This window comes from Hyperoodon ampullatus (genome assembly GCF_949752795.1).
Source record: "Hyperoodon ampullatus genome assembly, chromosome: 5".
NCBI classification, from domain to species: Eukaryota; Metazoa; Chordata; class Mammalia; order Artiodactyla; family Ziphiidae; genus Hyperoodon; species Hyperoodon ampullatus.
Window position 1 is genome coordinate 77,810,846 of NC_136918.1, and position 25,455 is coordinate 77,836,300.

Genomic DNA, 25,455 nt, shown 5'->3' on the forward strand with positions numbered 1-25,455 from the left:
TCCTGCTAAGAAGTCTAAGTTTATCACAGTGCCCTCTGCATTCTGACATTCATCTCCATTTGTTTGCCTATGGTCCATTCCATCTTTTAGGACACGGAATCCAACACTACATAGTACTCCCTCATTATTCTCATAACAAGACAAGGAAACATATCTCCAAGCACCAGTCACTTACCAGAACATTCTCTCTATGCAGATGTAAAATCTCCAATAACTGGAACAATGGGATCTCTACTTTTGGTCTAGTGAATTTCCAAAAGCAGTATTTCTCATTTAGGTGAGAGGATCAGAATTTGCCAGAAAATACCTTAAAACTACCTATGAGTGACAAAGGACCTGTGGACTACATTCCCCCAACTTTGCACTCTTGTTTCCTCACTGCTCTCTTAAAGCATCACTGTTTTAGGAACCTCAACTGTTGATGAGTTGATGAGTGTATGTGGGTTATGGCAGAACAAAGATTTAAAACAATGCTAAGAGAACAGCATAACCAGGTGTCCCTAGTTCCCAGATAGCTAAAAATCCCATATGGACCAATTTACAGTTCCCTGGGTCAAGTGAGAAAGCAGTGCTGTTGGGGTGAATTTAGTCTAGGACGACAGTGAAAAAGAAAGAATTCCGTATCAACCATCAGAAAGACACATCTTCAAAGATACAAGCATCCAGAGAGTGCCCAAATTATAAATGATCTACTACTTTTACTATGAAAAAGACCACTCTAACCTCTTCCCCATTCATAATGTACCCCATGCTGCTTTCATGCCCTACCACCACAGTTTTAAGGAACTATTTAAAACAAACAAAAAAACGCTTGAAGCTTCTAGAGAAATTGTAGACTCTAAGACAGAGGCAAGAAGCATGTATGTGTGTGTGTGTTTGTGTGTGTGTGTACGTACATACGTGTGAATAGACTGCTATCTTTAGAGCAGTTTTAGGTTTACAGAAAATGAAGCAGATAGTACAGAGTTCCCATATAACCATTTTTTCCCCTACCCAGTTTCCTCTATCATTAACATCTTGCATTAAGGGGGTACAACTGATGAGCCAATAGTGACATACTATTATTAATTAAAGTCCATGGTTTACATTAGGGCCCACTCTTTGTGTTGTACATTCTATCGGTTTTGACAAATGTATAATGACATAACCATTATTACAGTAATGTACAGAACAGATTCACTGCCCTAAAAATCTCATGCTCCTACTGTATTTATCCCTTTCTCTCTCCCTCCAAATCTTTTCATTTACTGTCTTTAGAGTTTTGCCTTTTTCAAAACGTCATACAGTTGGAATCATATAGCATATAGTTTTTTCAAACTGGCTTCTTTCATTAAGCAATATGAACTTACGGTTTAGCCATGTCTTTTTCTGGCTTGATAGCTCACTTCTTTTTATATATTACTGAATAATATTCCATTGTATGGATTGCTGAAGTTTGTTTATCCATTCACTTTTTTTTTTAATGATGGATTTATTTGGGTGTATTCTGCCTTTTTTTTTTTTTTTGGCCACGCCACACGGAGTGTGGGACCTTAGTTCCCCGACCAGGGATTGAACCCATGCCCCCTACATTGGAAGCACAGAGTCTTAACCACTGGACCATCAGGGAAGTCCCTATCCATTCACCTTTTGAAGGGCACCTTAATTGCGTCCAGCTTTTTGAAATTACAAATAAAGCTGATATAAACATTCATGTACAAGTTTTTGTGTGGATGTAAGTTTTCTACTCGTTTGGGTATATAATACCTAGAAGCATGACTGCTAGATCATATGATAAGTCTATGTTCAGCTTTGTGTGAAACAGCCAAACTGTCTTCCAAAGTGACTGTACCATTTTGATTTCCCATCAGCAATGAATGAGAGTTCCTATTGTTCCATTTCCTCATCAGCATTTGGTATTGTCAGTTTTTTGGATTTTGCCATCCTAATAGATGTTTAGTGGTATGCTACTGCTGTTTCGATGTTCATTTTCTTAATGACGTGATGTTGAGCATCTTTGTATATGCTTATTTGCCTCTTGTATATCTACTTTATTAAGGTGTCTGTTCAGTTCTTTAGCCCATTTTTTAATTGGGTTGTTTGCTTTCTTCAGTTTTAGAGTTCTTTGTATATTTTAGATACAAGCCCTTGTCAGATGTGTTTTGCAAATATTTTAATATTTTCTTCTAGCTTATGGCTTATCTTTTTCATTCCCTTAAAAATGTCTTTTGCAGTTTTAAAATTGAGTCCAACTTACCAATTTTTTCTCTCATGGATCATGCTTTTGTTATTGATCTAAAAATTCATCACCACACCCACGGTCACCTAGGTTTTCTCCTGTTACCTTTTATAAGTTTTATAGTTTTGGCCTTCCCTGGTGGCGCAGTGGTTGAGAGTCCACCTGCCGATGCAGGGGACACGGGTTCATGCCCCGGTCCGGGAAGATCCCACATGCCGCGGAGAGGCTGGGCCCGCGACCCATGGCCGCTGAGCCTGCGCGTCCGGAGCCTGTGCTCCACAATGGGAGAGGCCACAACAGTGAGAGGCCCACATACCGCAAAAAAAAAAAAAAAAAAAAAAGTAAGTTTTATAGTTTTGTGTTTTACATTTAGGTGTGTGATCCATTTTGAGTTAACTTTTTTGTAAAAGGTGTAAGATCTGTGTCTAGCTTTTTTTTTTTTTTTTTTTTGCATGTGGATGTGCAGCTGTCCAGCACCATTCATTGAAAAGAAAATTTTCTCCACTGAATTGCTTTTGTTGCTTTGTCAAGGATCAGTTGATTATATTTGTGTGGGTCTATTTCTAGGCTCTCTATTCTGTTCCATTGACTAAATTATTTCTCTATTCTTTTGCCAGTAGCACACCCACCGTCTTAATTATAGATTAACAGTAAGTCTTGAGATTGGATGGCATCAGTCCTCTTGTTTTCTTCAGTATTGTGTTGGTTATTCTGGATCTTTTGCCTTTCCATATAAACTTTAAAATCACTTTGTCAATATCCACAAAATAAATTGCTGGGATTTTGATTGGGATTGTGTTGAATCTACAGATCAAGTTGAGAAGAACCAACAGCCTAACAATTTTGAGTCTTCCTATCCATGAACATGGTAGACCTTCTTTATTTCTTTCATCAGAGTTTTATGGTTTCCCCATATAGATCTTCTATGTATTTTGCTAGATTTATTCTTAAGTGTCTCATTTGGGGAGGGGGGTGCCAATATAAATGGAATTGTAATTTTAATTTCAAATTTCAATTGTTCCTTGCTGATATATAAGAAAGCAATTGACATTTATGCATTAATTTTGGATCCTGTGGCCTTGCTACAATCACTTATTAGTTCTAGGAGTTTGTTGATTCTTTGGGGATTTTCTGTATAAATAATCATGCCATCTATGAATAAAGGCAGCTGTATTTCCTCCTTCCCAAACTGTATACTTTTTGTTTTCTTTGTCTTATTGCATTCACTAGGTCTTCCAATGTTGAATAGGAATGGTGATAGGGGACATCCTTGTCTTGTTCCTGATCTTTGGAAGACAACATGTACTTTCTCATCATTCATGATGTTAGCTGTAGGGTTTCTGTAGATATTCCTTACCAAGTTAAGGAAGTTCCCCCTTACTCCTAGTTTGCTGTGAGTTTTATCATGATTTTGTCAAATGCTTTTTCTTTTTTTTTTAATTTATTTTATTTATTTATTTTTGGCTGCATTGGGTCTTCGTTGCTGCATGTGGGCCTTCTCCAGTTGCAGTGAGCGGGGGCCACTCCTCGCTGTGGTGCGCAGGCCTCTCACTGCGGCAGCCTCTCTTGCTGCAGAGCACAGGCTCCAGGAGCACGGGCCTCAGTAGCTGTGGCATGCGGGCTCCAGAGGACAGGCTCAGTAGTTGTGGTGCATGGACTTAGTTGCTCTGCGGCATGTGGGAATCCTCCCGGACCAAGGCCCGAACCCGTGTCTCCTGCATTGGCAGGCGGATTTTTAACCACTGCGCCACCGGGGAAGCCCCCAAATGCTTTTTCTGACAAAAAAGCATGATATGACCATATGATTTTTCTTCTTTAGCCTGTTGATGTGATAGGTTGTATTAACTGATTTTCAAATGTTGAATCAGCCTTGCAAAACTGGAACAAAACCCACTTGGTTGTAGTGTATAATACTTTTTATACATTGTTGGATTCAATGTGCTAACATTTTGTTGAGGGTTTTTGCATCTATGTTCATGAGAGATACTGGTTTGTAACGTTGTCTTTTTAAAATATAAGTAGGCTGAGAAATCTCAGAGCTATCAGTCAGTTACACATAAGCAGTAGTTTAATCAGATTACTATTCTTCTGAAAACCTCAACTGTGATGAGGCAAAGACATTACTGATCAGAGGGAGAACATGAAACACTTAGGAATCAAGGCAGGCATTAGTGGGGGATAGCAGCTCAAAAGCCATGAAAAGCTGTAGTTTATATTACTTGCTTAGTTTTTTTTTTAATTTATTTTACTGAAGTATAGTTGATTTACCATGTTGCATTAATTTCTGCTGTACAGCTAAGTGATTCAGATATACATATACATACATTTTAAAAATATTCTTTTCCACTGTGGTTTATCACAGGATATTGAATATAGTTCCCTGTGCTATACAGTAGGACCTTGTTGCTCATCCGTTCTATACTACTTGCTTAGTTTTGAAGTTGTGAATCAGAGGAAAGACTCAGTCCAGGAAGAGGAGGGATAGGATATGAGTGCCTGAAAAAATTATGAAATATGACAGCCTTGCCTGAATTTTAACTTAAAAATCATGAGGACTAAACCCCAGGTTCTGCAACTTATGTACTGTCTTCTAAGTCAGGGATGGTAAGGCTCTCCTTTCCTCTACCCAGGCCTGCTCCCTCCCTTTATTAGTTTGCCAATTTCAAACAACTAGAGAATTATTTTAACAATAAAATTTTAACCTCACAGAACCACCTTCATAATTTTTGGCAACTCTAAACACTAATTATACCATTATTTATTAAGATATGTCATAAAGGTGACTTTTATTAAAATTAATTTCTTTTAAAAGGAAGTTTTCATATCTCTACCATTAACAGAAACTAGTATCCCTTACCAAACACAGACACTATACATTAATATACATTAAATACATAACTCTTAAAATTAAAAATGTTTACCTCTCTACCACTTAAAGTCATCTATTGTGTAACCAGGTGTAAATGTGTCCTATACTTAGAGAAATACTCATCAAATCCACCTTTCTCCTTTATTTTATAAGCAATAAAACTGAGGACCAGAAAGTAAGGTGAGCTACTCAAGGTCACCGAGCTAATCAGTAGCTCAGCTGGAGCCAACCCTCTCTCTCGCTCTCCCTCTTCCACAAACAAAAATCAACTCTTCACACTCCTATGCTACTGTTCTTTCCACTACATCAAGTTAAAAAAAAAAAAGGCAAGAGGGGATCTTATTTATTAGTATTTTCAGTCAGCAGTCTCCAAATTGCCTTTGTTTCTTTTTGGCAGGTTGTTTAACTAGCTCGAAATTGAAATACTGCTGGAATAAAGCTAACTGGCTAAGGAACAGGGGCAGGAATGACAAGAGACAATAGCCAGCTGTCCTGTGCCTGAAAGGGAAGAGGGACTTTACCTGCAGGCCCAGGATGTTTGGGAGAGGAATTCGGAAGTCATGAAAAGACCCCCAACCCCCTGGAGGCAAAGCTCAGCTGTCTGGAACCTGTGATGTCCTCTGCTATTGGCTTCATATGGCTGAGGACGTTCAGAGGGTACTCAAAATGGCACTCTCTTGAGTATTCCCCCAAACTAACAGCTATTTAAAAACAGAATAGAAGGTGTCTTGATTGGGTTTTTACAAATGATATTCTTGGCTTAATACTGGCCAAAGAAAGAGAACTAATTTACAACGTGGGAGTGTCAAAAAAATCTTCAGGGAAAGTGAGTAGAAACAGGGAAAGGAAGGCTGAGATGTGCTTAACTTTAAGAAAAGGAGTTTCAGAAGTTTACAAAAAGAATAAGAGAAAAAGTATACTCTGATACCTTTAGTCTCTGGAAGAAACTCCTCTGGAAAACAAAATAGTTGGCAATATCTCAAGAAATTAGTGATTTCACAGGCAGTCACCAGTAAAAAAGGAAAAGGAGCAGATAACTAGGTAGGAATACCCTGCGGTAGGACAAAAACCTGCCCATGAATGCCCTTTTTTCTACTACTCCTCTCTGTCCACTCAGATCCTTCTAGGTCCCGCTCACCCCTCCCAGAGTTTCCCTCACAACAGAGCTTCCTTCTCCTAACCTGACTCACATTGACCACTCCTCTTCCAAACTTTCTGTACTTGACATTTGTTTGTGGACTTCTTTGCCTCCCCAATTCAACTCTAGGGTCTGAGACTGCAGGGCCCTCGTCACACGTATCTTGGTGTCCCCAGAATACCTCTAAACAGTACCTCCTGGGAGAGTAGATAATAAATAAATATGTGTTAATTAGGTCAAAGAAGTCAACTAGAAATCAGTGTTTTTAGAGGAAGGGGAAACTAGAGTAGGTATGAAGAATACAAAATCTGAGCATGCGTTTTAAGTTGTACTAATACCCAGATCAATTTAAAGCAATTGTGTAACAAGTAGAATCAAAAGGCATAGTCACCTGAAATTGCAAAAATAGCACAGTACCTGCAGGAGACTTTCTATGGCATGAAAGCCTCGAATTAAATTCAGAGCTGCGCATAAAAGACTAAGGATAAATGCCACAATCCCTGACAGAGTTGCTGGTTCCAGTCGCTGGTGAGCTGGAAAATAAAATAAATGATTAGGAATAAACGTCAATATCTCACGTCAATACCTACACGTATGTAAAATGAAATTCACTGCTCAATTTAAAGGGGTCAAATACTGATGAATCTTCATAAAATTATTTAATAATGCACCTTAGAAATTAAATATTTTTTAAAATGCAAAATGTCTGACATGACAGCTTAATTTCCCTGAACTCAAATTAACTTCTTTTTCTCTACACTTTTAACAAAGACACCTAATTTGCATTTGGGGTATACAGTGCTAAGCTGTCCTCATATCTGGAAGTAAATCATATAGGAAAAACCCTTATGCCTAAATATGTCTACCATTTACAAGGAGCTGCAAATATTTGCAAAGGTGAGTCTGCTCAGAAATTCACTACATAATTCCTACTTTTTCTGAAAATGCTTAGAAAACATTTTTAAGGACAAACATAGCTTGCTTTTAAGCAAAGCTCTTCCTTATTTGGGTTCCAGGTCTATAAATACCACAGGATATATGCGAAAGCTCATCTATAATCACCTATCTGAACTCTACAGTAGAATGGATTCTTACAGTTATGAGGTTCCTGGTCTCTGAAGACCACTTGAAAGTAAAAAAGCTAAAACAACAGTTGAAGAAGTTGCAGCATAAGATATTTAGATATACAATAGCTTTCCTTCATCATCTTGCAGTTAACAGAATTAACTATAGAGTCTAAATGAAAACACAAAACTAAATAATCATCTAGACCTCAAAAGGGAGAGAGAAAGAGAGGACAACAGAACTACATTTAGACCATTTTATTTAAATCACTGAAGTGTAAAAGCCCTAACAATGAAGTTAATGAGGTGGAACATTAATATAAGGAAGGGCTTAAATCTTTGCAACTTATATTCAGCCATTACAGCAGGAAAGCTTCCCTAAACAATTCATAAAAACACGAAAACCCACATGTCCCAAAAAAGTATTTATTCCTCAGGTTCAGCAGAAAATCCACCTAATACAGGATGAGTTTTCTTAAATTTCTTCTGTGCCCAAGCTGACTGCTTGGTTTCCCAATCAATTTCCTTGAGATTTTAATATGAAAACAAAAAACTAAATGCCTTTGTAAAGTATTGATACCAAATTTTCTATCACTACAGAAAAAAATCTCGCAATTTGAAAATCTATCCAGCTGGTCTATCAATTAGTCATGTTTTACATCCTTCCCTCCATGCTTCCTCACTCCCTCTGAGTAGTAATGGGGAACTGGGCTCTAAGTAAAAAAGAGATCCTTAACAAGGGCCTCAAGCATAAAGCCACCTGATAACTAAATAGATTATAGAAATAATATTTCTAAAGTATACAAAGCAAGTTTACCTTACAAAAAAACCAAACAATATTCTGTATTGTAACTAAGAACCATAGCTTTTTTTTTTTCTTCTTCTTTTTGCGGTACACAGGCCTCTCACTGCCATGGTCTCTCCCGTCGCGGAGCACAGGCTCCGGAGGCGCAGGCTCAGTGGCCATGGCTCACAGGCCCAGCCGCTCCGCGGCATGTGGGATCTTCCCGGACCGGGTCACGAACCCGTGTCCCCTGCACCGGCAGGAGGACTCTCAACCACTGTGCCACCAGGGAAGCCCCCGTACCTTTTTTTAAAAAAAATTTTTAATGAGAATTCAGATAGCACTCCCTCCTTATCATTCTTTAATATAACTTGGAAGTTAACCATAGTTTTAATTTGCATTTTCATTACAATTAATGTAGTTATCATGAGTTTTTTTTTAAACATACTTATTTATAGTATATATATTTGTGTGTATGGTATAATGTCACTTTTATATGTATATAAACACACATACATGCATACATACAGACAAAAAACTGAACAGATATACATCAAGATGTAAAACACTATTACAATAAAGCTGCAATAAAGTTTCAATCAAAAATTTTTTCATACCAAAAACTGAGATATGAATAACATATAACTGTGTAGTTTAAGGTGTACAATGTGTTTTGATACATTTGTATATTACAGTATGACCATCATAGTGTTAGCTAACATCTCTATCATGTCACATAATTATAATTTTTGTTTTGTTTTGTTTTTTAACATCTTTATTAGAGTATAATTGCTTTACAATGGTGTGTCAGTTTCTGCTCTATAAGAAAGTGAATCAGTTATACATATACATATGTCCCCATATCTCTTCCCTCTTGCATCTCCCTCCCTCCCACCCTCCCTATGCCACCCCTCTAGGTGGTCACAAAGCACAGAGCTGATCTCCCTGTGCTCTGTGGCTGCTTCCCACTAGTTATCTATTTTACATTTGAAGAACCATAGCCTTTTGTGGTCAAGTAAGGAATGGCCATTCTTTTTTTTTTTTTTTTTTTACATCTTTATTGGAGTATAATTGCTTTACAATGGTGTGTTAGTTTCTGCTTTATAACAAAGTGAATCAGTTATACATATACATATGTTCCCATATCTCTTCCCTCTTGCGTCTCCCTCCCTCCCACCCTCCCTATCGCACCCCTCTAGGTGGTCCCAAAGCACCGAGCTGATCTCCCTGTGCTATGCGGCTGCTTCCCACTAGCTATCTATTTTACGTTTGGTAGTGTATATATGTCCATGCCACTCTCTCGCTTTGTCACAGCTTACCCTTCCCCCTCCCCATATCCTCAAGTCCATTCTCTAGTAGGTCTGTGTCTTTATTCCTGTCTTACCCCTAGGTTCTTCATGACATTTTTTTTTTCTTAAATTCCATATATATGTGTCAGCATACAGTATTTGTCTTTCTCTTTCTGACTTACTTTACTCTGTATGACAGACTCTAGGTGGCCATTCTTGAACAGAAAAATATTACCATTTTAATGTGTTGATCAACACCTATTTAAAAAATAAATAATATGTCTATACAAATTAAATGTTTACTCAGTTGCTAACACTTGCCTCTTGCCCTTGGAGCACTCTCTTTATAATGATAGTATACCATTTATAAATTAATTATTTCAAATGACCAGAAATATTTTTAAAGACATGAAAGCAAATGACAAGCCTCCTTTAACAAGGACAAGGCACACATTATGCTGAAGGATAGGCTGGAGAAGCGCCAAATCACCGTGAGAAAGGAAATCCTCAAGTGGAGATTCCCCCACTCCCACTCTACCCCCTTCCTAAGACCCGTGGGAATGCTTACTAAGAAAAAACTCCATCTGCACAGAATGTGAGGGTGACACTTTCTCATTTTAACAAATTGAACAAGATATTTAATCACATTTTAATGTACTGTTATATGATATTCTTTATTTCATAAAACAGATTTTATATCAATTGTTATCCACAAATGCTTACTTCACACCTCAATCTGGCACCATGATAGGTACAGAGCAGATTTGGAACAGTAAGAAATGAAGACATAAGAGGCGATGTAGAAAAAAATAATTTTGTTGAATTCAAAAGAGTGTCACCTGGTCAGTTTTTGTTTTATTTTGCTATTATTGTCTTCTGCTACAATGCTTTTTCTTTAATTAGTCTCCTTGAGCCCAATAATTGCATTTTCATGACAAAATTAAAATTTTTACGTACCAACGATTAATGGAGAGTTTACAAAAATTCCTAAAGAAATAAGAGTAAATCCTTTGGAACAAAAGGGCTATTGGTTATAGTGAATTAATATATTTATTAAGCAAATACTTTTTGTCATGATTCTGTGTAAGATGCTGTGTTTTAGAGGATAAAAGAAATGAATTACACAATCTGCCCTCATGGCACTTCTAGTCTTTTAAAGGGAAATGGACTGATAAGCACATGAAAGTAATAAGTATTCTAAACTAAAAGAGTTAAAGAATTCTGAAAAGGAAAGATAACTAGGGGAAAGGTGGTGACACAAGACTGGTAAGAGAACCAAGGGAGATCTTTAAAGATGGTTAAAATTTAGACAGGTACAAATGGGAAGAACTGCATTCCATGAAGAGAAAAGAATATGAGGAGCCTGGAGATGGAAATGGGAGAAGCAAATAATAACAGCATCAACAAAAACTATTGCTGCTACTCCTTCTACTAATCCTTCTAAAAGTGGCTGCTTTCAATGTGCCAGGCACCAACTGCTTTATATACATAATCTCATTTTATCCTTCCAAGAACCCAATGCAGTAGGCAGTATAGTTATCCTAGTTTTTTCAGACAGGAGACTAAGGTTTAGGGAAATTGAGAAATGTGCCCAAATTGGGTAAAGGAACTGGGATTTAAATCTAGGTAGCCTGACTCTAGAACTCATGCTCTTAACCACTTTGCTATTGGGCATTGCTACTGGTTTTGTTTTGCTCAAAAAGATGTTTATAAGAATAGGAAGAAATAAGGTCAGAAAGGGAGGCTGAAGCAAATTAACAGTCTGAAACACTAGGCTAAAAATTATGGGCAAATTAGATAATGGGGAAACACCGAAGAGCAAGAGATTGATGATTAAAGCTGTGCTTAAAGAATATTAATCTGTTAATGGGTTGTAAAGAGATTAAAAGTAGGGAGAGATAAATAATATTTTTTTAGTGCCTTCTCACTAGGTATACACTATCCCATTTATCCTTCAAAACAGAGTACTTCATGAGGTTAAGAATGACTAACTTCTCTGTGTCTGAATCTTCTCATCTATAAATTGAGGTTAAATAATTTGCTCTAAGCCAGACAGCTAGTAAGTGCCATCTTCACAATTAGCACTTGGATCTGAAAAGCCCATGCTCTTTCTACAATTTTGTAGTAGGAAATTCATGAGAGAGTCACTGCAAAAGACTTACTGAAATGAGGACCTAAATTAGGATAGTGACAGTAGAAGTGGAGAAGAAGAAAGAGGGGAGAGAGATCACAGAGGCTAAAACTATTAGGCTTGGCAACTAACTAGATGTGGGAAACAAATGAGAAAAAATCAAGGAAAATGCCAAGGTTTGAAGTGTGGGTGATTGGAAAGATAAGGGTGCTATTAACAGACCCAGTGGAAGAAACTCAGGTTTGATCAAGTACGGAGACATTTTAAACATATCAAACTTGAAGTGATGGTGAGTCATGTTTAATAAGCAACTGAAGAATGTAAAAGCAGTGAGCTGGAGAAACAGATGAGGTCTGCATATGATGGGATGGGTTCGGATGAGATTACCAATGAAAGAAGTGAGCCAAGGGCAAATCCTTGGTAAACACTACCTTTACAGGGAGGAAGAGGAGGCAGGGAAGACAGATGTAGAACAACCGGAAAAGGAAAGAGCCACAGAAGCCTAGGAAGGGGAGACCATCAAGAAGAAAGACATGGCTTACAAAGCCTGTAGACAGGCCAAAGACAATCTGAACTGAAAAAGAAAAAAAAAAAAAAAGATTAGATTTATTGAGTAAGAGATGGTTTCGACCCTTCATAAAATAGTTTCAGAAGAGTGGCTGAAGGCAAAATTCAGACAGCAAAAGGTTAAATAACTGGTGAAGGTAAGAGATAGAAGCAGTAAGTGAACACTTCTGCAGTTACAGGAGAGGAAAACAGGATGACAGCTTGACAGATACAATAGGATTGAAAAATAGTTATTTTTCCCCTGTAATGGTGTGGAGGAGGGAGATTTTAATACATTTATAGGTGTAACAACAAAATTCAGTGAAGATGAAATAGAAGAATCAAGAGAAAGGAAAAATAATTGGTGAAACAGAGTACCAGAACAGTGAGAATGAGGATTCAAAAAGATGGTACCATTCTAACCCTCAAACCTCATCCTAATAACAGTGTCTATGCTCTGAGTCAAAGATAAAGTTCAGAAGGTGCAGTTATTCAGTGATGCCCAAAATATCTGGAGAAAAAGGTTTTCGAACATTAGAGAGAGATTTCAAGTCAGTTCTATCTAAATTAACATAATTTATTACTATATTATGACTAAATGGACTAATTGTATGGTACAAAAACACACTATTCTTTTCACTATGAGGCCCTTTCTTATCATCACCACCTGTCAAAACCTGCATATCCTTCAAGGCTCCAAGGTCTAAAAGTGTTACTTCCTTTTTATCTCTTTTAGAGCATGTATTGCATTCTACCTTGTATTTTACTTATTGACTTTTAGTTGCTTTTCCCATCTTGAAAGCAGATAATGTGCTTATTATCTTTATAAAATGCCCTACAATACTTAGTATAATACTTTGGAGAAAATTAAGCAATAAATACTTGTTAGATTGTGAGGGGTGTGTGTGTGTGTGTAAGAGAAAGAGATTGGGAAATCTACTTGCCTTGTGGGGTACCAGCCAAATACAGCAGCATTTGCAGGCAATTGACAAATTGTCTAGAAAATTATATAGATTGAAAAAAAGACTGATTAACAAAGTATTTATCTTAAAAATAGAGGTGTCAAAGAAACTGAGAAAAGTGTATTAAGTTTAGGGTTTCAGGAAGTGTTTTTTTTTAATTTTAAAGGATATAAAATTTAAAAGAATAACAACATTAAATGTTGATGAGGATACAGGGCAATCAAAACTCTCATACGTTGCTTGTGGGAATGTAAAATGGCACAACTATTTCAAAAAACTGGCAGTTTCATAAAGAGTTAAACATGCACCGAACCCCTGACCTAGCAATTCCACTCCTAATACTTACTCAAGAGAAATGAAAACATATGTCAACAAAAGATGAATGTTTATAACAGGTTTATTTACAATAACCAAAAACTGGAAACAAGCTAATGTCCAATGTTTATCCACTCTGGATAAACAAATTGTAGTATGTTCACACAGTGACTACTACTCAGCAATAAAGAGCAACAAACTATAGAGACAAGCAACATATACATATGATGTGTTGAGCAAAAGCAGCGGAACACAAGAATTACATGATATAATCTTGTTTATATCAGGTTCTAGAACAAATAAAACTAATTTAAAGTAAAAAAATCTGAACACTGGTTGTCTGGAGTGGGGCAGAGACTGACTGGGAAGGGACACAAAGGAACTTTTGGGGAGATGGAAATGGTCTACACTGTGATAGGGGAATGTACTAATCATGGTTTTTTACTCTGTATTTTTGGTACTTTGACATCTTGGGGCCTTGCTGACATCAGAGGACTGTCCGTCCCAGGACTATCTAATTCCTAGAGATAGCAAACAACTCGCCTGCAAGAGTGCCTTTCATAAGCAAACCTCTAATCTGAAGCCGACACTCCTAACTATCTGCTCTATGGGGTTCTCACACTCAGGGCCACTATTCCCCTGCCCAAATCACAGCACGGTCAGGTATCAGATAAAGACCCCTATGTCCCACAGCTCACTAAAAGTATTCAAACTAGCCAATCCTAAACCTGCTTACTCTGCCTCTCCAGTTCCTTCCTGGGGAAATCACACTAAAGGCTCTTGCCCACATTTCCCTCCTGCTCCTTTGCCTCCTGACCCTCACTGACACTTCCCCATGTGGCTGCTGGTGCTGTACTCCCTTCTCTTGGGATCCATGAGAACTATCTTTTCAACAGCTGTTGCCTCCTAATCTGTTGGCCTTGTCATACTTAAATAACAGTAAAATCTACGTTTTGAAACAGGGTGTGGTTTATATAACTGTATCCATTTGTTGAAACCATATAGCAAATATTTATACATTTCAATATGTGCAAATTTCCCTTAAAAAAGAAAGAACTGTGGGAGGTACAAACTATTGGGTGTAAGACAGGCTCAGTGATGTATTATACAACATGGGAAATATAGCCAATATTTTGTAATAACTGCAAATGGAAAGTAACTTTTTTTTTTTTTTTTTTTTTTTTTTTTTTTTTTTTTTTTTGCGGTAGGCGGGCCTCTCACTGTTGTGGCCTCTCCCCTTGCGGAGCACAGGCTCCGGAGCACAGGCTCAGTGGCCATGGCTCACGGGCCCAGCCGCTCCGCGGCATGTGGGATCTTCCCAGACCGGGGCACGAACCCGTGTCCCCTGGATCGGCAGGCGGACTCTCAACCACTGCGCCACCAGGGAAGCCCGGAAAGTAACTTTTATAAATTGTATAAAAAATTAATTAAAAAAGAAAAATAGAAAGAACTGTAGAAATTATCAAGTAGGTAAGTGGGGAGGGAATGGAGGTATAGATGAAACAAGAATGTCAAAATGTTGATATAGTTATTATAGTTGGGTGATGTGTTAGTTATAATATTCTATTTACTTGATATATGTTTAAATTTTTCTAAAATAAAATGTTTAAAAAAGAAAACAAGTAAAAGAGGACATAGTATTTAACATAAATACAGGAGAACATCTGTAGACTTCAGAAAGTAATAATATGGTAAAAAAAAAAATATATATATATATATATATATATATGCCTGACTGTGGAGAGACAGGTCACAAGGTTAGGAAGAGGAAAAAAAAAAAAGTTAAGAAATACAAGAAAAAAGAAATCAAAAGTAAGATATTGTAATAGAGAAAAAGGTCTGCAAAATAACGTTTATCAAATACCTATTAACCCGATTCCAAAATAAAGTAAATTTATTTAGGAAATAAAATTGTAAAACAGGAAAGTATATTTAAATTGGAAGACTACAGAAAATATTAAGCAGGCCTGGTCTGAATTAAAAACAAATTTAAAGTTAATATTAAAATAATTTCTAATTGTGAATTACTTTAAAAACTTCTCTTCCTTTAGACTTTTCTCTCTTTCTCTTTCTTAAAACCATAACAACTCCCAAATTCTCCCCATTTTTCAAGTATCTCGTATTTGGTTATCCAAGCTACCACTGCAGTCTACAGGTCAGAGTGGAGACTTACGGAAGTCAAGTAATACAAGGAGCTTCTAGTAGAGTCTGCCTCCTAGTAGGTCAAGTTGGACCCCTACCTTAAATTAAGGTAATTCTCCTGGATCCTGAGTGTGTATGTTAATGGACATATATTCTTAACAACTGCCAAGCCTATGGAATTAAAAATATTTGAGAAGGAAAGGCCAATGGAAGTCTTGGAGCTCCCCCAACCCAAATATCATAAAAATATTAATCCCTAGGGTAAGTGCAGAGATCAGTGCCACCATCCAAGGCTTGTTTAAAAAGACGCATGTATGGCGATTCCTATTACACTCCTTTTTAACTCTCTAGTTTGTCTCCAAAATGGGTGCATCTTAGAGGATGACAAAAGATTACTGTAGGTTCCAATTGCACATGCTTTTCCAGATGTGGTCTCCATGTGGAACAAATCAATTAATCCCCTGGCACATAGGTACTAATTTTTGAACACTTTTTTTTTCCTCTATCCTAATAAACAGAGAAAATCAGAAGCATTTTGCTTTTACTTAGTAGAGATATCAGTACATTTATGATATTGCCACCAGGTTATATCAACTATGTGCCACTGATTAGTCAATAGCAGGGGTTGCCAGACATGACCCATAGGCCAAATCCAGCCTAGCACAAATTTTTGTAAATAAAGTTTTACTGCAACACAGCTCCACCTATTCTTTTCCATACTGTATATGGTTGTTTTCATACTACACCAGCAGAGTTGAGTAGTTGAAAGACAGACCATATGGCCTGTAAAACCTTTACTACCTGGCCTTTTACAGAAAAAGTTTGCTAACTCTTGGCTTACAAAGGACCTAACATCTTAACACCTCATAGAACATTATATTAATCTACTTTACTGATGACCTCATGCTGATAGTACCTGAAGAACAGACAGTATATGCCTTAGATTAGATACCTTGGGATGACATGTATATGCCAGAGGGTAAAAAATAATCACAGAGCTTCCCTGGTGGCACAGTGGTTGAGAGTCCGCCTGCCGATTCAGGGGACATGGGTTCGTGCCCCAGTCCAGGAAGATCCCACATGCCATGGGACAGCTAGGCCCGTGAGCCATGGCCGCTGAGCCTGTGTGTCCAGAGCCTGTGCTCCGCAACGGGAGAGGCAACAACAGTGAGAGGCCCACGTACCGCAAAAAAAAAAAAAAAAAAAAAAAATCACAAAAGTCTACAACCTCAGTCAAGTTTCAGGTAGTTAAAGATCTAGAGTACACTGAAAGTAAAGATCAAGTTGCACCTTTCAACCCATACCACTAAGAAAACATATACTTCTAGAAACATATGCCTTTCTAGATTTCAGTACGACGCTCCAACTTGTTTACTACATGACAATAGTTGAGGAGGGCCCAGAGCAACAGAAGGATCCAGACTTCAATACAGGACATTCTGCCACTCAGCGCTTAGGACCCATGGATCCAGTGGTGCTCAAAGTATCTGTGGAAAACAGGGATGATGTTTTGAGCCTGTTGCAAACCTGGAAAGAAGAGTCATAAAAGAGGCTCCAGGTATTCTGAAGCAATGACACGGCCCTTAGGCAAAACCTGTTTTCATTTTGAGAACTAATTCTTGGCTTGCTTGTTAGCCATGGCAGAACCTAGTGGCCCTACCACAAAATATTAGATATATACTATAAAACCCAAAGCAACCACAAAAACAAACAAATGAAATAAGGAGGTAAAGTAAGCCAACAAAGAACAGAAAACAGATCAAAAGTAACCAATACAAAAAGAGGCAGGAAAAGAGAAAAGTGATCAAAACCAGAAAAGACAAAAAAGAAAACAAATAGCCAAGATGGTGGGTTTCAACCCAACCATATCAATAATCACATTAAATATAAATGATCTAAACACCTAAGTAAAATGGCAGATATTGTCAAATTGGAGTTTTTTTTCAAAAGACCCAACTACCGGATACCTAAAAGAAACCTCTTTAAATATAAAGACACAACAGTCTCCCAAGGCAACAGAAATAAAAGCAAAAGAAAACAAATGGGACCTAGCCAAACTTACAAGCTTTTGTACAGCAAAGGAAACCATAAATGAAACAAATAGACAACCTATGGACTGGGAGAAAATATTTGCAAATGATGCGACCAACAAAGGCTTAATTTCCAAAATATACAAACAGCTCATACAACTGAATAACAAAAAACCCAATCAAAAAATGGACAGAAGACCTAAATAGACATTTCTCCAAAGAGACATACAGATGGTCAACAGGCACATAAAAAGATGCTCAACATCGCTAATTATTAGAGAAATGCAAATCAAAACTACAATGACGTACCACCTCACACGGGTCCGGATGGCCATCATTAAAAAGTCTACAAGTAACAAATGCTGGAAAGGGTATGGAGAAAAGGGAACCCTCCTACACTGTTGGTGGGAATGTAAATTGGTGCAGTATGCACCAATGTAAATAGGAGAACAGTATGGAGGTTCCTCAGAAAACTAAAAATAGAGTTGCCATATGATCCAGCAATCCCACTCCTGGGCATATATCTGGACAAAACTATAATCTGAAAAGATACATGCACCCCAACATTCACTGCAGCACTATTTACAATAGCCAAGACATGGAAGCAACTTAAATATCCACTGACAGATGAAAGGATAAAGATGATGTGGTACATATATACAATGGAATACTCAGTTTTAAAATGAATGAAATAATGCCCTTTACAGCAATTATCATACTAAGTGAAGTAAGTCAGAAAGAGAAAGACAAATACCGTATGATATCACTTATATGTGGATTCTAAAATATGACACAAATGAACATATCTATGAAACAGAAACAGACCCACAGACATAGAGAACAGACTTGTGGTAGCCAAGGTGGAAGGAGGGTGGGGGAGGGATGGACTGGGAGTTTGGGATTAGTAGATGCAAACTATTATACATAGAATGGATGAACAACAAGGTCCTACTGTATAGCACAGGGAAGTATATTCAATATCCTGTGATAAACCTTAATGGAAAAGAATATGAAAAACAATGTGTGTGTGTGTGTGTGTGTATATATATATATGTAAAACTCAATCACTTTGCTGTACAGTAGAAATTAACATAACATTGTAAATCAACTATACTTCAATAGAATAAATTTAAAATATATATATAAAGCACAAAAATGGTAAAAGAAAGATGGTAAAGACATACCATTCCAACATTAATTTAAAAAAAGAAGATACCATGGCTATATTAATAAAGTAGACTGCAGAGCTAAGAATGCTACTAGGTATGAAGAAAGTAATTTCAAAGTGACAAAGGTGTGCATGCACCAAGAGAACAAAACAATACTAAATATTTAACAAGATTTAAAATATACAAAATGAAAACAACGGACCTAAAAGTAGAAAAATATAAATTCACAAATATAGTCAGAAATTTCAACACCCCTTTCTCAATAATTAATGAAGTAGACAGAAAAATCAGAAAGATATAAAAGACTTGAACATCATCAACCAACCTGGTCTAAATGATATTAATCACTGATATTATATTGGGTGATCAGCTACCCAATAACAGTAGAATACACATTCTTTTCAAATGAACACAGAAAAATGACTAAGACAGACTATACTCTGAGGGAATAAAACAAGTCTCAATAAATGAAAAAGGATTAAAACCATACAAACTTTGGTATCTGGCTACAATGAAACTAAATTTGAAATCAGCTAACAGAAAGACATCTGGAAAATCTCTAAATATTTAAAGCTGTGTAACACATTCCTAACAAATCCACGGATAGCAAAAGAAATCAAAAGGGAAATTAAAAAGCATTCTGAAAGTGAAAATACAATTCATTTAAATGTATGAAATCTAGCTAAAACAATATTTAGAGGGAAATACATACTACTAAATGCCTGTATTAGAAAAGAAAGTTCTGAAATAAATTACCTCAACTTCTACCTTCATAACCTAGAAAAAGAAAAGCAAACTAAACCCTAAGGAAGCAAAAGACAGGAAGTAACAAACATCAGAACATAAATCATGAAACAGAAAACAAAAACAATAAAATGTCAAAGAAAGCAAAAGCTGGTTCTTTAAGAAAATCAATAAAAATTATAAACTCTAGTAAGACTGATGCCAAACAATTCAATAACTTAGGTGAAACAGACAGAATCCTTAAAAGAAACAAACTACTAAAACTCAATCAAGAAGAAACAGATAACTTGAATAACCCTACATTCACCAAAGAAACTGATTTGTGGTTAAAAACCTTATCACAAAGAAAACCAGAAGCTCGAAAGGCTTCACTTACTAAACACCTAAAGAAGAAGAAATAAAAATTCTACAGAAAGGTTTCTCAGATTTTGAAGTAGAGGGAATACTTCCCAATTTATTCTATGAGTCCAGTTTTTTCCTGATAGCAAAACCAGACAAAAAACATCACAAAAGAGGAAAACTACAAACCAATTCCCTCATGAATACAGATACAATATCTTAACAAAATTTCAGCAAATTGGATCTGATGATATATAAACAGAATAATACATCATGACCCAGTGGGGTTTATCACAGAACTGCAAGGTTTATTTAACATTTGAAAAGCTAACAATGTAATTTACCACATAAAGACTTTAAAAAGAAAAATCATACAATCATCTCAATAAATGCAGACAAAAATGCTGACAAAGCATTTGACAGAATTCAACTTCGGTTCCTGATAAAAACCTAATTCATCAAACTGGGAATATAATGGAATTTTCCCAACCTGGTAAAAAGGCATCAATATAAACCCTAAGTTAACATCATATTATATTTAACTCTTTAAGACTGAGCTTTCCCTGGTAACATCAAAATCAGGAACAATACAAGAATATCCATCCTTGCTACTTCATTCTTTCAGGATATTTTTGTTAGGCACAGAATTCTACATTTGCAGTTATTTTCTTTTGTCCTTTAGAAGATATCATTGTCTTCTGGCTTCCATGGTTCCTGAGGCCATGTGTGTGTGCACGCACATGCATATGTGTTCCTAATAGTTTGCATTCACAGTCTAGTCTCTTCAGGAGCCTGGTTATTTATAATTGTTTGCCATTCTATTTTCAAAATCTTGTTGTAGACATAATTTGAAGCTTGTGAGACTATTTCTTCCAGGAAATTTATTTGTTTGCTTCTCCCAGGATCTCTGGAACAAAGCACTGTGTAATCAGCTCAACCCAATTTTAGAGACCAATATGATTCAAAACTAAGCTGTAGTCCCGGTAAAAGCCTGTCTACTTCGTATTCCTGTCTACCCATACTCCTAGAGTGCAAACATGCAAAATCGTAACCCAAAGCTGAAGGGTTGCTCATGAGGTTCACCACTTTGGTGGGCTCTGCTCTAATCCCTGTCTCCCAAGTCTTGAGAGGCCGTCAGCAGTTCCCTTCAGAACTGGTAAAAGCCCCCAAAGGAAAAGTAGCTCCAAACATTGGGCTCATCTCCCTGAGCCTCCATTCTCCCCTGTATCCTAGTAATTCTTAGTAATCTTGTTGGATCTCCAAAGACTTCAGGAAGATTATATTTTAGATTAATTCTATATTATATTAGACCTATATATTCTATATAATATATACATTCCATTTAGCTTTTCTACATGTATTTAGCGGGACTGTTGGTCTGAATTACCTATTCCATCATTACTGGAAGTCTTCAAAGTAATAACCCCTTCATTTATTACTGATTTTAAAAACTGAAATATAATCCAAATACAATAAAATTCACCCTTTAAAAGTGTACAATTCAGAAGTTTTTAGTATATTCACAGACTTGTACTATCATCATCTAATTCCATAACATTTTTATCACCTTAAAAAGAAACCTCATAACCATTAATAGTTATCACTGCCTATTTCCCTCCAGCTCCCATCAACTGCTAATATACTTTCTGTCTTTATGGATTTGCCTATTCTGGACATTTTGTATAAATGAATTATAATTATGTGACCTTTTGTATCTGGCTTCTTTCACTTCTTTCATGTTTTTAATTTCACCCATATTGTACCATGTATCAATACTTCATTCCTTTTTTATTGCTTAGTAATATTTCATTGCTTGAATATGTCATATTTTGTTTATCCATTCATCAGTTGATGTACATTTGGGTTATTTCCACTTTTTAGCTGCTATGAATATTCGTGTACCCATTTTTGTTTAGACATACATTTTCAATTTCTGGGGTATGTACCCATAAGTAGAATTGCTGGGTCATATGGTAACACTATGTTTACCCTTTTGAGAACTTCCAAACTGTTCTCCAAAGCAGCTGCACCACTTTACAACCCCATCAACAATGTAAGAAGGTTCCAATTTCTCCACATCCTTGCCCATGCTTGTTATTGACTGTCTTTTTTATTATAGTCATCCCAGCGGGTGTGAAGTGGTATCTCCTTATCACTTTGCTTTGCATTTTACTAATGACCAATAATGTTCAGCATCTTTTCATGTGCTAGTTGCACATTTTCTTTGTAGAAATGTGTATTCAAATTCTTTTCTCATTTTAATATTGAATTGTTGTATTGTTACTTGAGTTATGTTACTTGTATATTCTGGACACAAGTGCCTTAGAAGATATATGATTTGCAAATATTTTCTCCGTGTCTGTGAATTCTCTTTTCAAATTCTTGAGTGTCTTTTGAAGAACAAAATTTCTAATTTTGATGAGGTCTATCTTGTCTATTTTTTCTTTTTTCATTGTGTTTTTGGTGTCAAATCTAAAAAAAAAAATTGCCTAATACAAAATCGCAAAGATTTACACCTAAGTTTTCTCCTAAGAATCTTATAGTTTTAGCTGTTAAATTTAGATCTTCAATTCATTCTGAGTTAGTTTTAACACATTTTGTAAAGTAGGGGTCTAACTTCATTCTTTTGCACGTAGATATCCACTTGTCCCAGCATCATTTGTTGAAAAGACTATCCTTCCACCATTGTCTTGGCATTCTTCTTAAAAATGAATTGACCATAATGTAAGGCTTTCTTTCTGTATTCTCAGCTCTATTCTGTTGATCTATATGTCTATCCTTACACCAGAACTACATAGTCTTGATTATCTAGCCTGGTAGCAAGTTTGGAAGTGTGAGTCCTCCAACTTTGTTCTTTTTCAAGATTATTTTGACTATTCTTGGCTCCTTGGATTTCCATATGATTTTAGGATCAGCTTGTCAATTTCTGCACAAAAAAATAGCGCTGGGCTTTTCACAGTTTCATTGTATCTGTGTATCAATTTAGGAGTATAGCTATCATAATAATACTGTCTTCTAATCCATGAACACAGGACTACTTTACTTTCCATTAATTTAGGTCTTCTTTAATTTGTTCCTATGTTTTGTAGTTTTCAGTGTACGAGATTTTCTTTCTTTCTTTTTAGTTGCAAACAACAGAAAGCATAATCTTCCTTGTTTTGGCCAGTAGTTGCTAGGATTTTCTTAATTTTCAGATCGTCCATTGATAGTAGTTAGAATACGACTGATTTTTATATTTTGATCTTGTATCCTACAACCTTACTGGATGCATTAGTTTAATAGTTTTTTAGTTGATTCTTTAGGATTTTTTATATACAAGACCATATCATATGTGAACAGAGCTATTTTCTTTCTCCCTTTGCAATCCAGATGACTTTTTTTCTTTTCCTTGCTTAACTGCACTGTCTAGAACCTCCAGTACAGTGCTGAATAGAAGTAGTGAAAGCAGACATCCTTGTCTTACAGGAGAACATCTGGTCTTTCGTCATTAAGTATGAGGTTAGCTGTGGGTTTTCATGGATACTTTTCATCAAGTTGAGAAAGTTCCTTTCTATTCCTAGCTTGTTGAGTGTTTTTATCATGAAAGGCTGCTGAATTGGCCAAATGTTTTTTCTTCATCTATTGAAATGATCATGTGGTTTTTATTTTTTACTTTATTGATATCATGTATTACAATAATTGGTTTTCAGAAGTTAAACCAATCTTGCAGCACTGGAATAAATCCCACTTGGTCGTGGTGTACAATGGTTTTTATATGCTGCTGTATTTGGTTTGCTAGTACTATATTGAGGATTTTGGTATCTGTGTTCATAAAAGATATTGGTCTGTAGTTTTCTTTTCTTGTGATGTGTTAATCTGGTTTGGGTATTAGAATACTACTGGCCTCATAAAATGAGGTGAAAAGTATTCCCTCTCTTCTATTTTTTGGAACATTCTGTAAAGAATTGGTTAACTCTTTAACTGTTTGATAAAATTCACCAGTAGAACCACTTGGGTCTGGAATTTGTGAATGGTTTTTTATTACTAATTTAATCTCTATTCTTGTTATAGGTCTATTAAGATTATCTATTTCTTCTTGAGTCAGTTTCTGTAGTTTGCATATTTCTAAGAATTTGTCCATTTCGTCAAAGTTGCCTAACTCATTTGCATACAGTTTTTCATAGTTTTCCTTTAAAATCCTTTATTCTGTAAGGTCAGTAGAAATGGCCCCTCTTTCATGTCTGTATCTAGTAAATTTCTCTTTTTCTTGGTCAGTCTAACTAAAGGTTTGTCAATTTTGTTAACCTTTTCAAAGAACCAGCTTTTGATTTCATTGATTTGTCTCTATTGTTTTTGTTCCCTATTTCATTTTCGTTTATTTCTGCTTCAACTTTTACTATGCCCTTCTTTTTGATTGCTTTAGGTTTAATTTGCTTTTCTTTTTCCAGTGTCTTTAGGTGGAAGGTTAAGTTATTCATTTGAGATCTTTCTTAATATTGATATTTACAGCTAAAAATTTTCTTCTAAGCGCAGCTTGAGCTGCATCTCATAAGTTTTGGTATGATGTGTCTTCATCTTCACTCATCTCAAAGTCTAAATTCCCCTTCTGATTTCTTTTTTTTTTAATGTGATGGATATTTTATTTCATTTTTTATATTATTTATTTAGTTTTGGCTGTGTTGGGTCTTTGTTGCTGTGTGCATGCTTTCTCTAATTTCGGTGAGCGGGGGCTACTCTTCATGGCGGTGTGCGGGCTTCTCGTTGCAGTGGCTTCTCTTGTTGCAGAGCACGGGCTCTAGGCATGTGGGCTTCAGTATTTGTGGCACACGGGTTCAGCCATTGTGACTCGTGGGCTCTAGAGTGCAGGCTCAGTAGTTGTGGCACACAGGCTTAGCTGCTCCACAGCATGTGGGATCTTCCCAGACCAGGTATTGAACCCATGTCCTCTGCATTGGCAGGCGGATTCTTAACCACTGCACCACCAGGGAAGTCCCCTGATTTCTTCTTTGAAGAAAAAGAAGTGTATTATTATTATTATTATAGGAGCGTATATTTATTTAGGAGTGTATTGTTTAATTTCCACGTATTTGTGAGGCTTCCCAATTTTTTTCCTGTTAATTTCTAATTTCTTTTCATTGTGGATAAAGAACTTTGTGTTATTTCTATCCTGTTAAATTTATGAAGTGTTTTGTTTTAATGGCTTAGCATAAGGAGAATGCTCCATGTGTACTTGAGAAAAATGTATTTTCTAATAATGAATGGAGTGTTCTATTGATGTTTGTTAACTCTAGCTGGTTTATGGTGTTAAGTCTTCTATTTCCTCGTTTATCTTCTACCCATTTATACCCATTACTGAAAGTTAGGTATTTAAGTCTTCAACTATTACTGCTTAATTGCCCATTGTGCTCTTACTTCTGACAGGTTTTACTTCCTGTATTTTGGGGCTCTGTTGATAAATGCATATATATTTATAATTGTTATCCCTTAATATATTGATTCTCTTATCATTATAAAATGTCCACTGTCTCTAGTAGGAATTTTTGTCTTAAAGTCCATTTTGTCTGATATCAAAATAGCCACTCAGGCTCTCTTTTGGTTGCTATTTGCATTATATAACTTTTTTCTTCCTTTTACTTTCAATCTATCTGTATCTTTGTTTTTTTTTTAATCCACTTTTAAAATCTCTAACTTTTGACTAGAATGTTTCATCCAGTCACATTTTTAAAATCCACTCAC

General features: G+C 36.2%; 1 protein-coding gene across 1 annotated transcript in view; it reads right to left on the bottom strand.

Moving 5' to 3' along the window:
• The window catches only part of SEC22A (SEC22 homolog A, vesicle trafficking protein), a gene marked incomplete at its 3' end in the record, with an annotated part of 71,149 nt that overhangs the window by 21,781 nt on the left and 23,913 nt on the right, over nt 1-25,455 (bottom strand). The window contains exon 5 of the mRNA XM_079704756.1: nt 6,643-6,758. Within this exon, the coding sequence (XP_079560882.1) occupies nt 6,643-6,758 (116 nt within the window). The remainder of the gene's footprint in view (nt 1-6,642; nt 6,759-25,455) is intronic.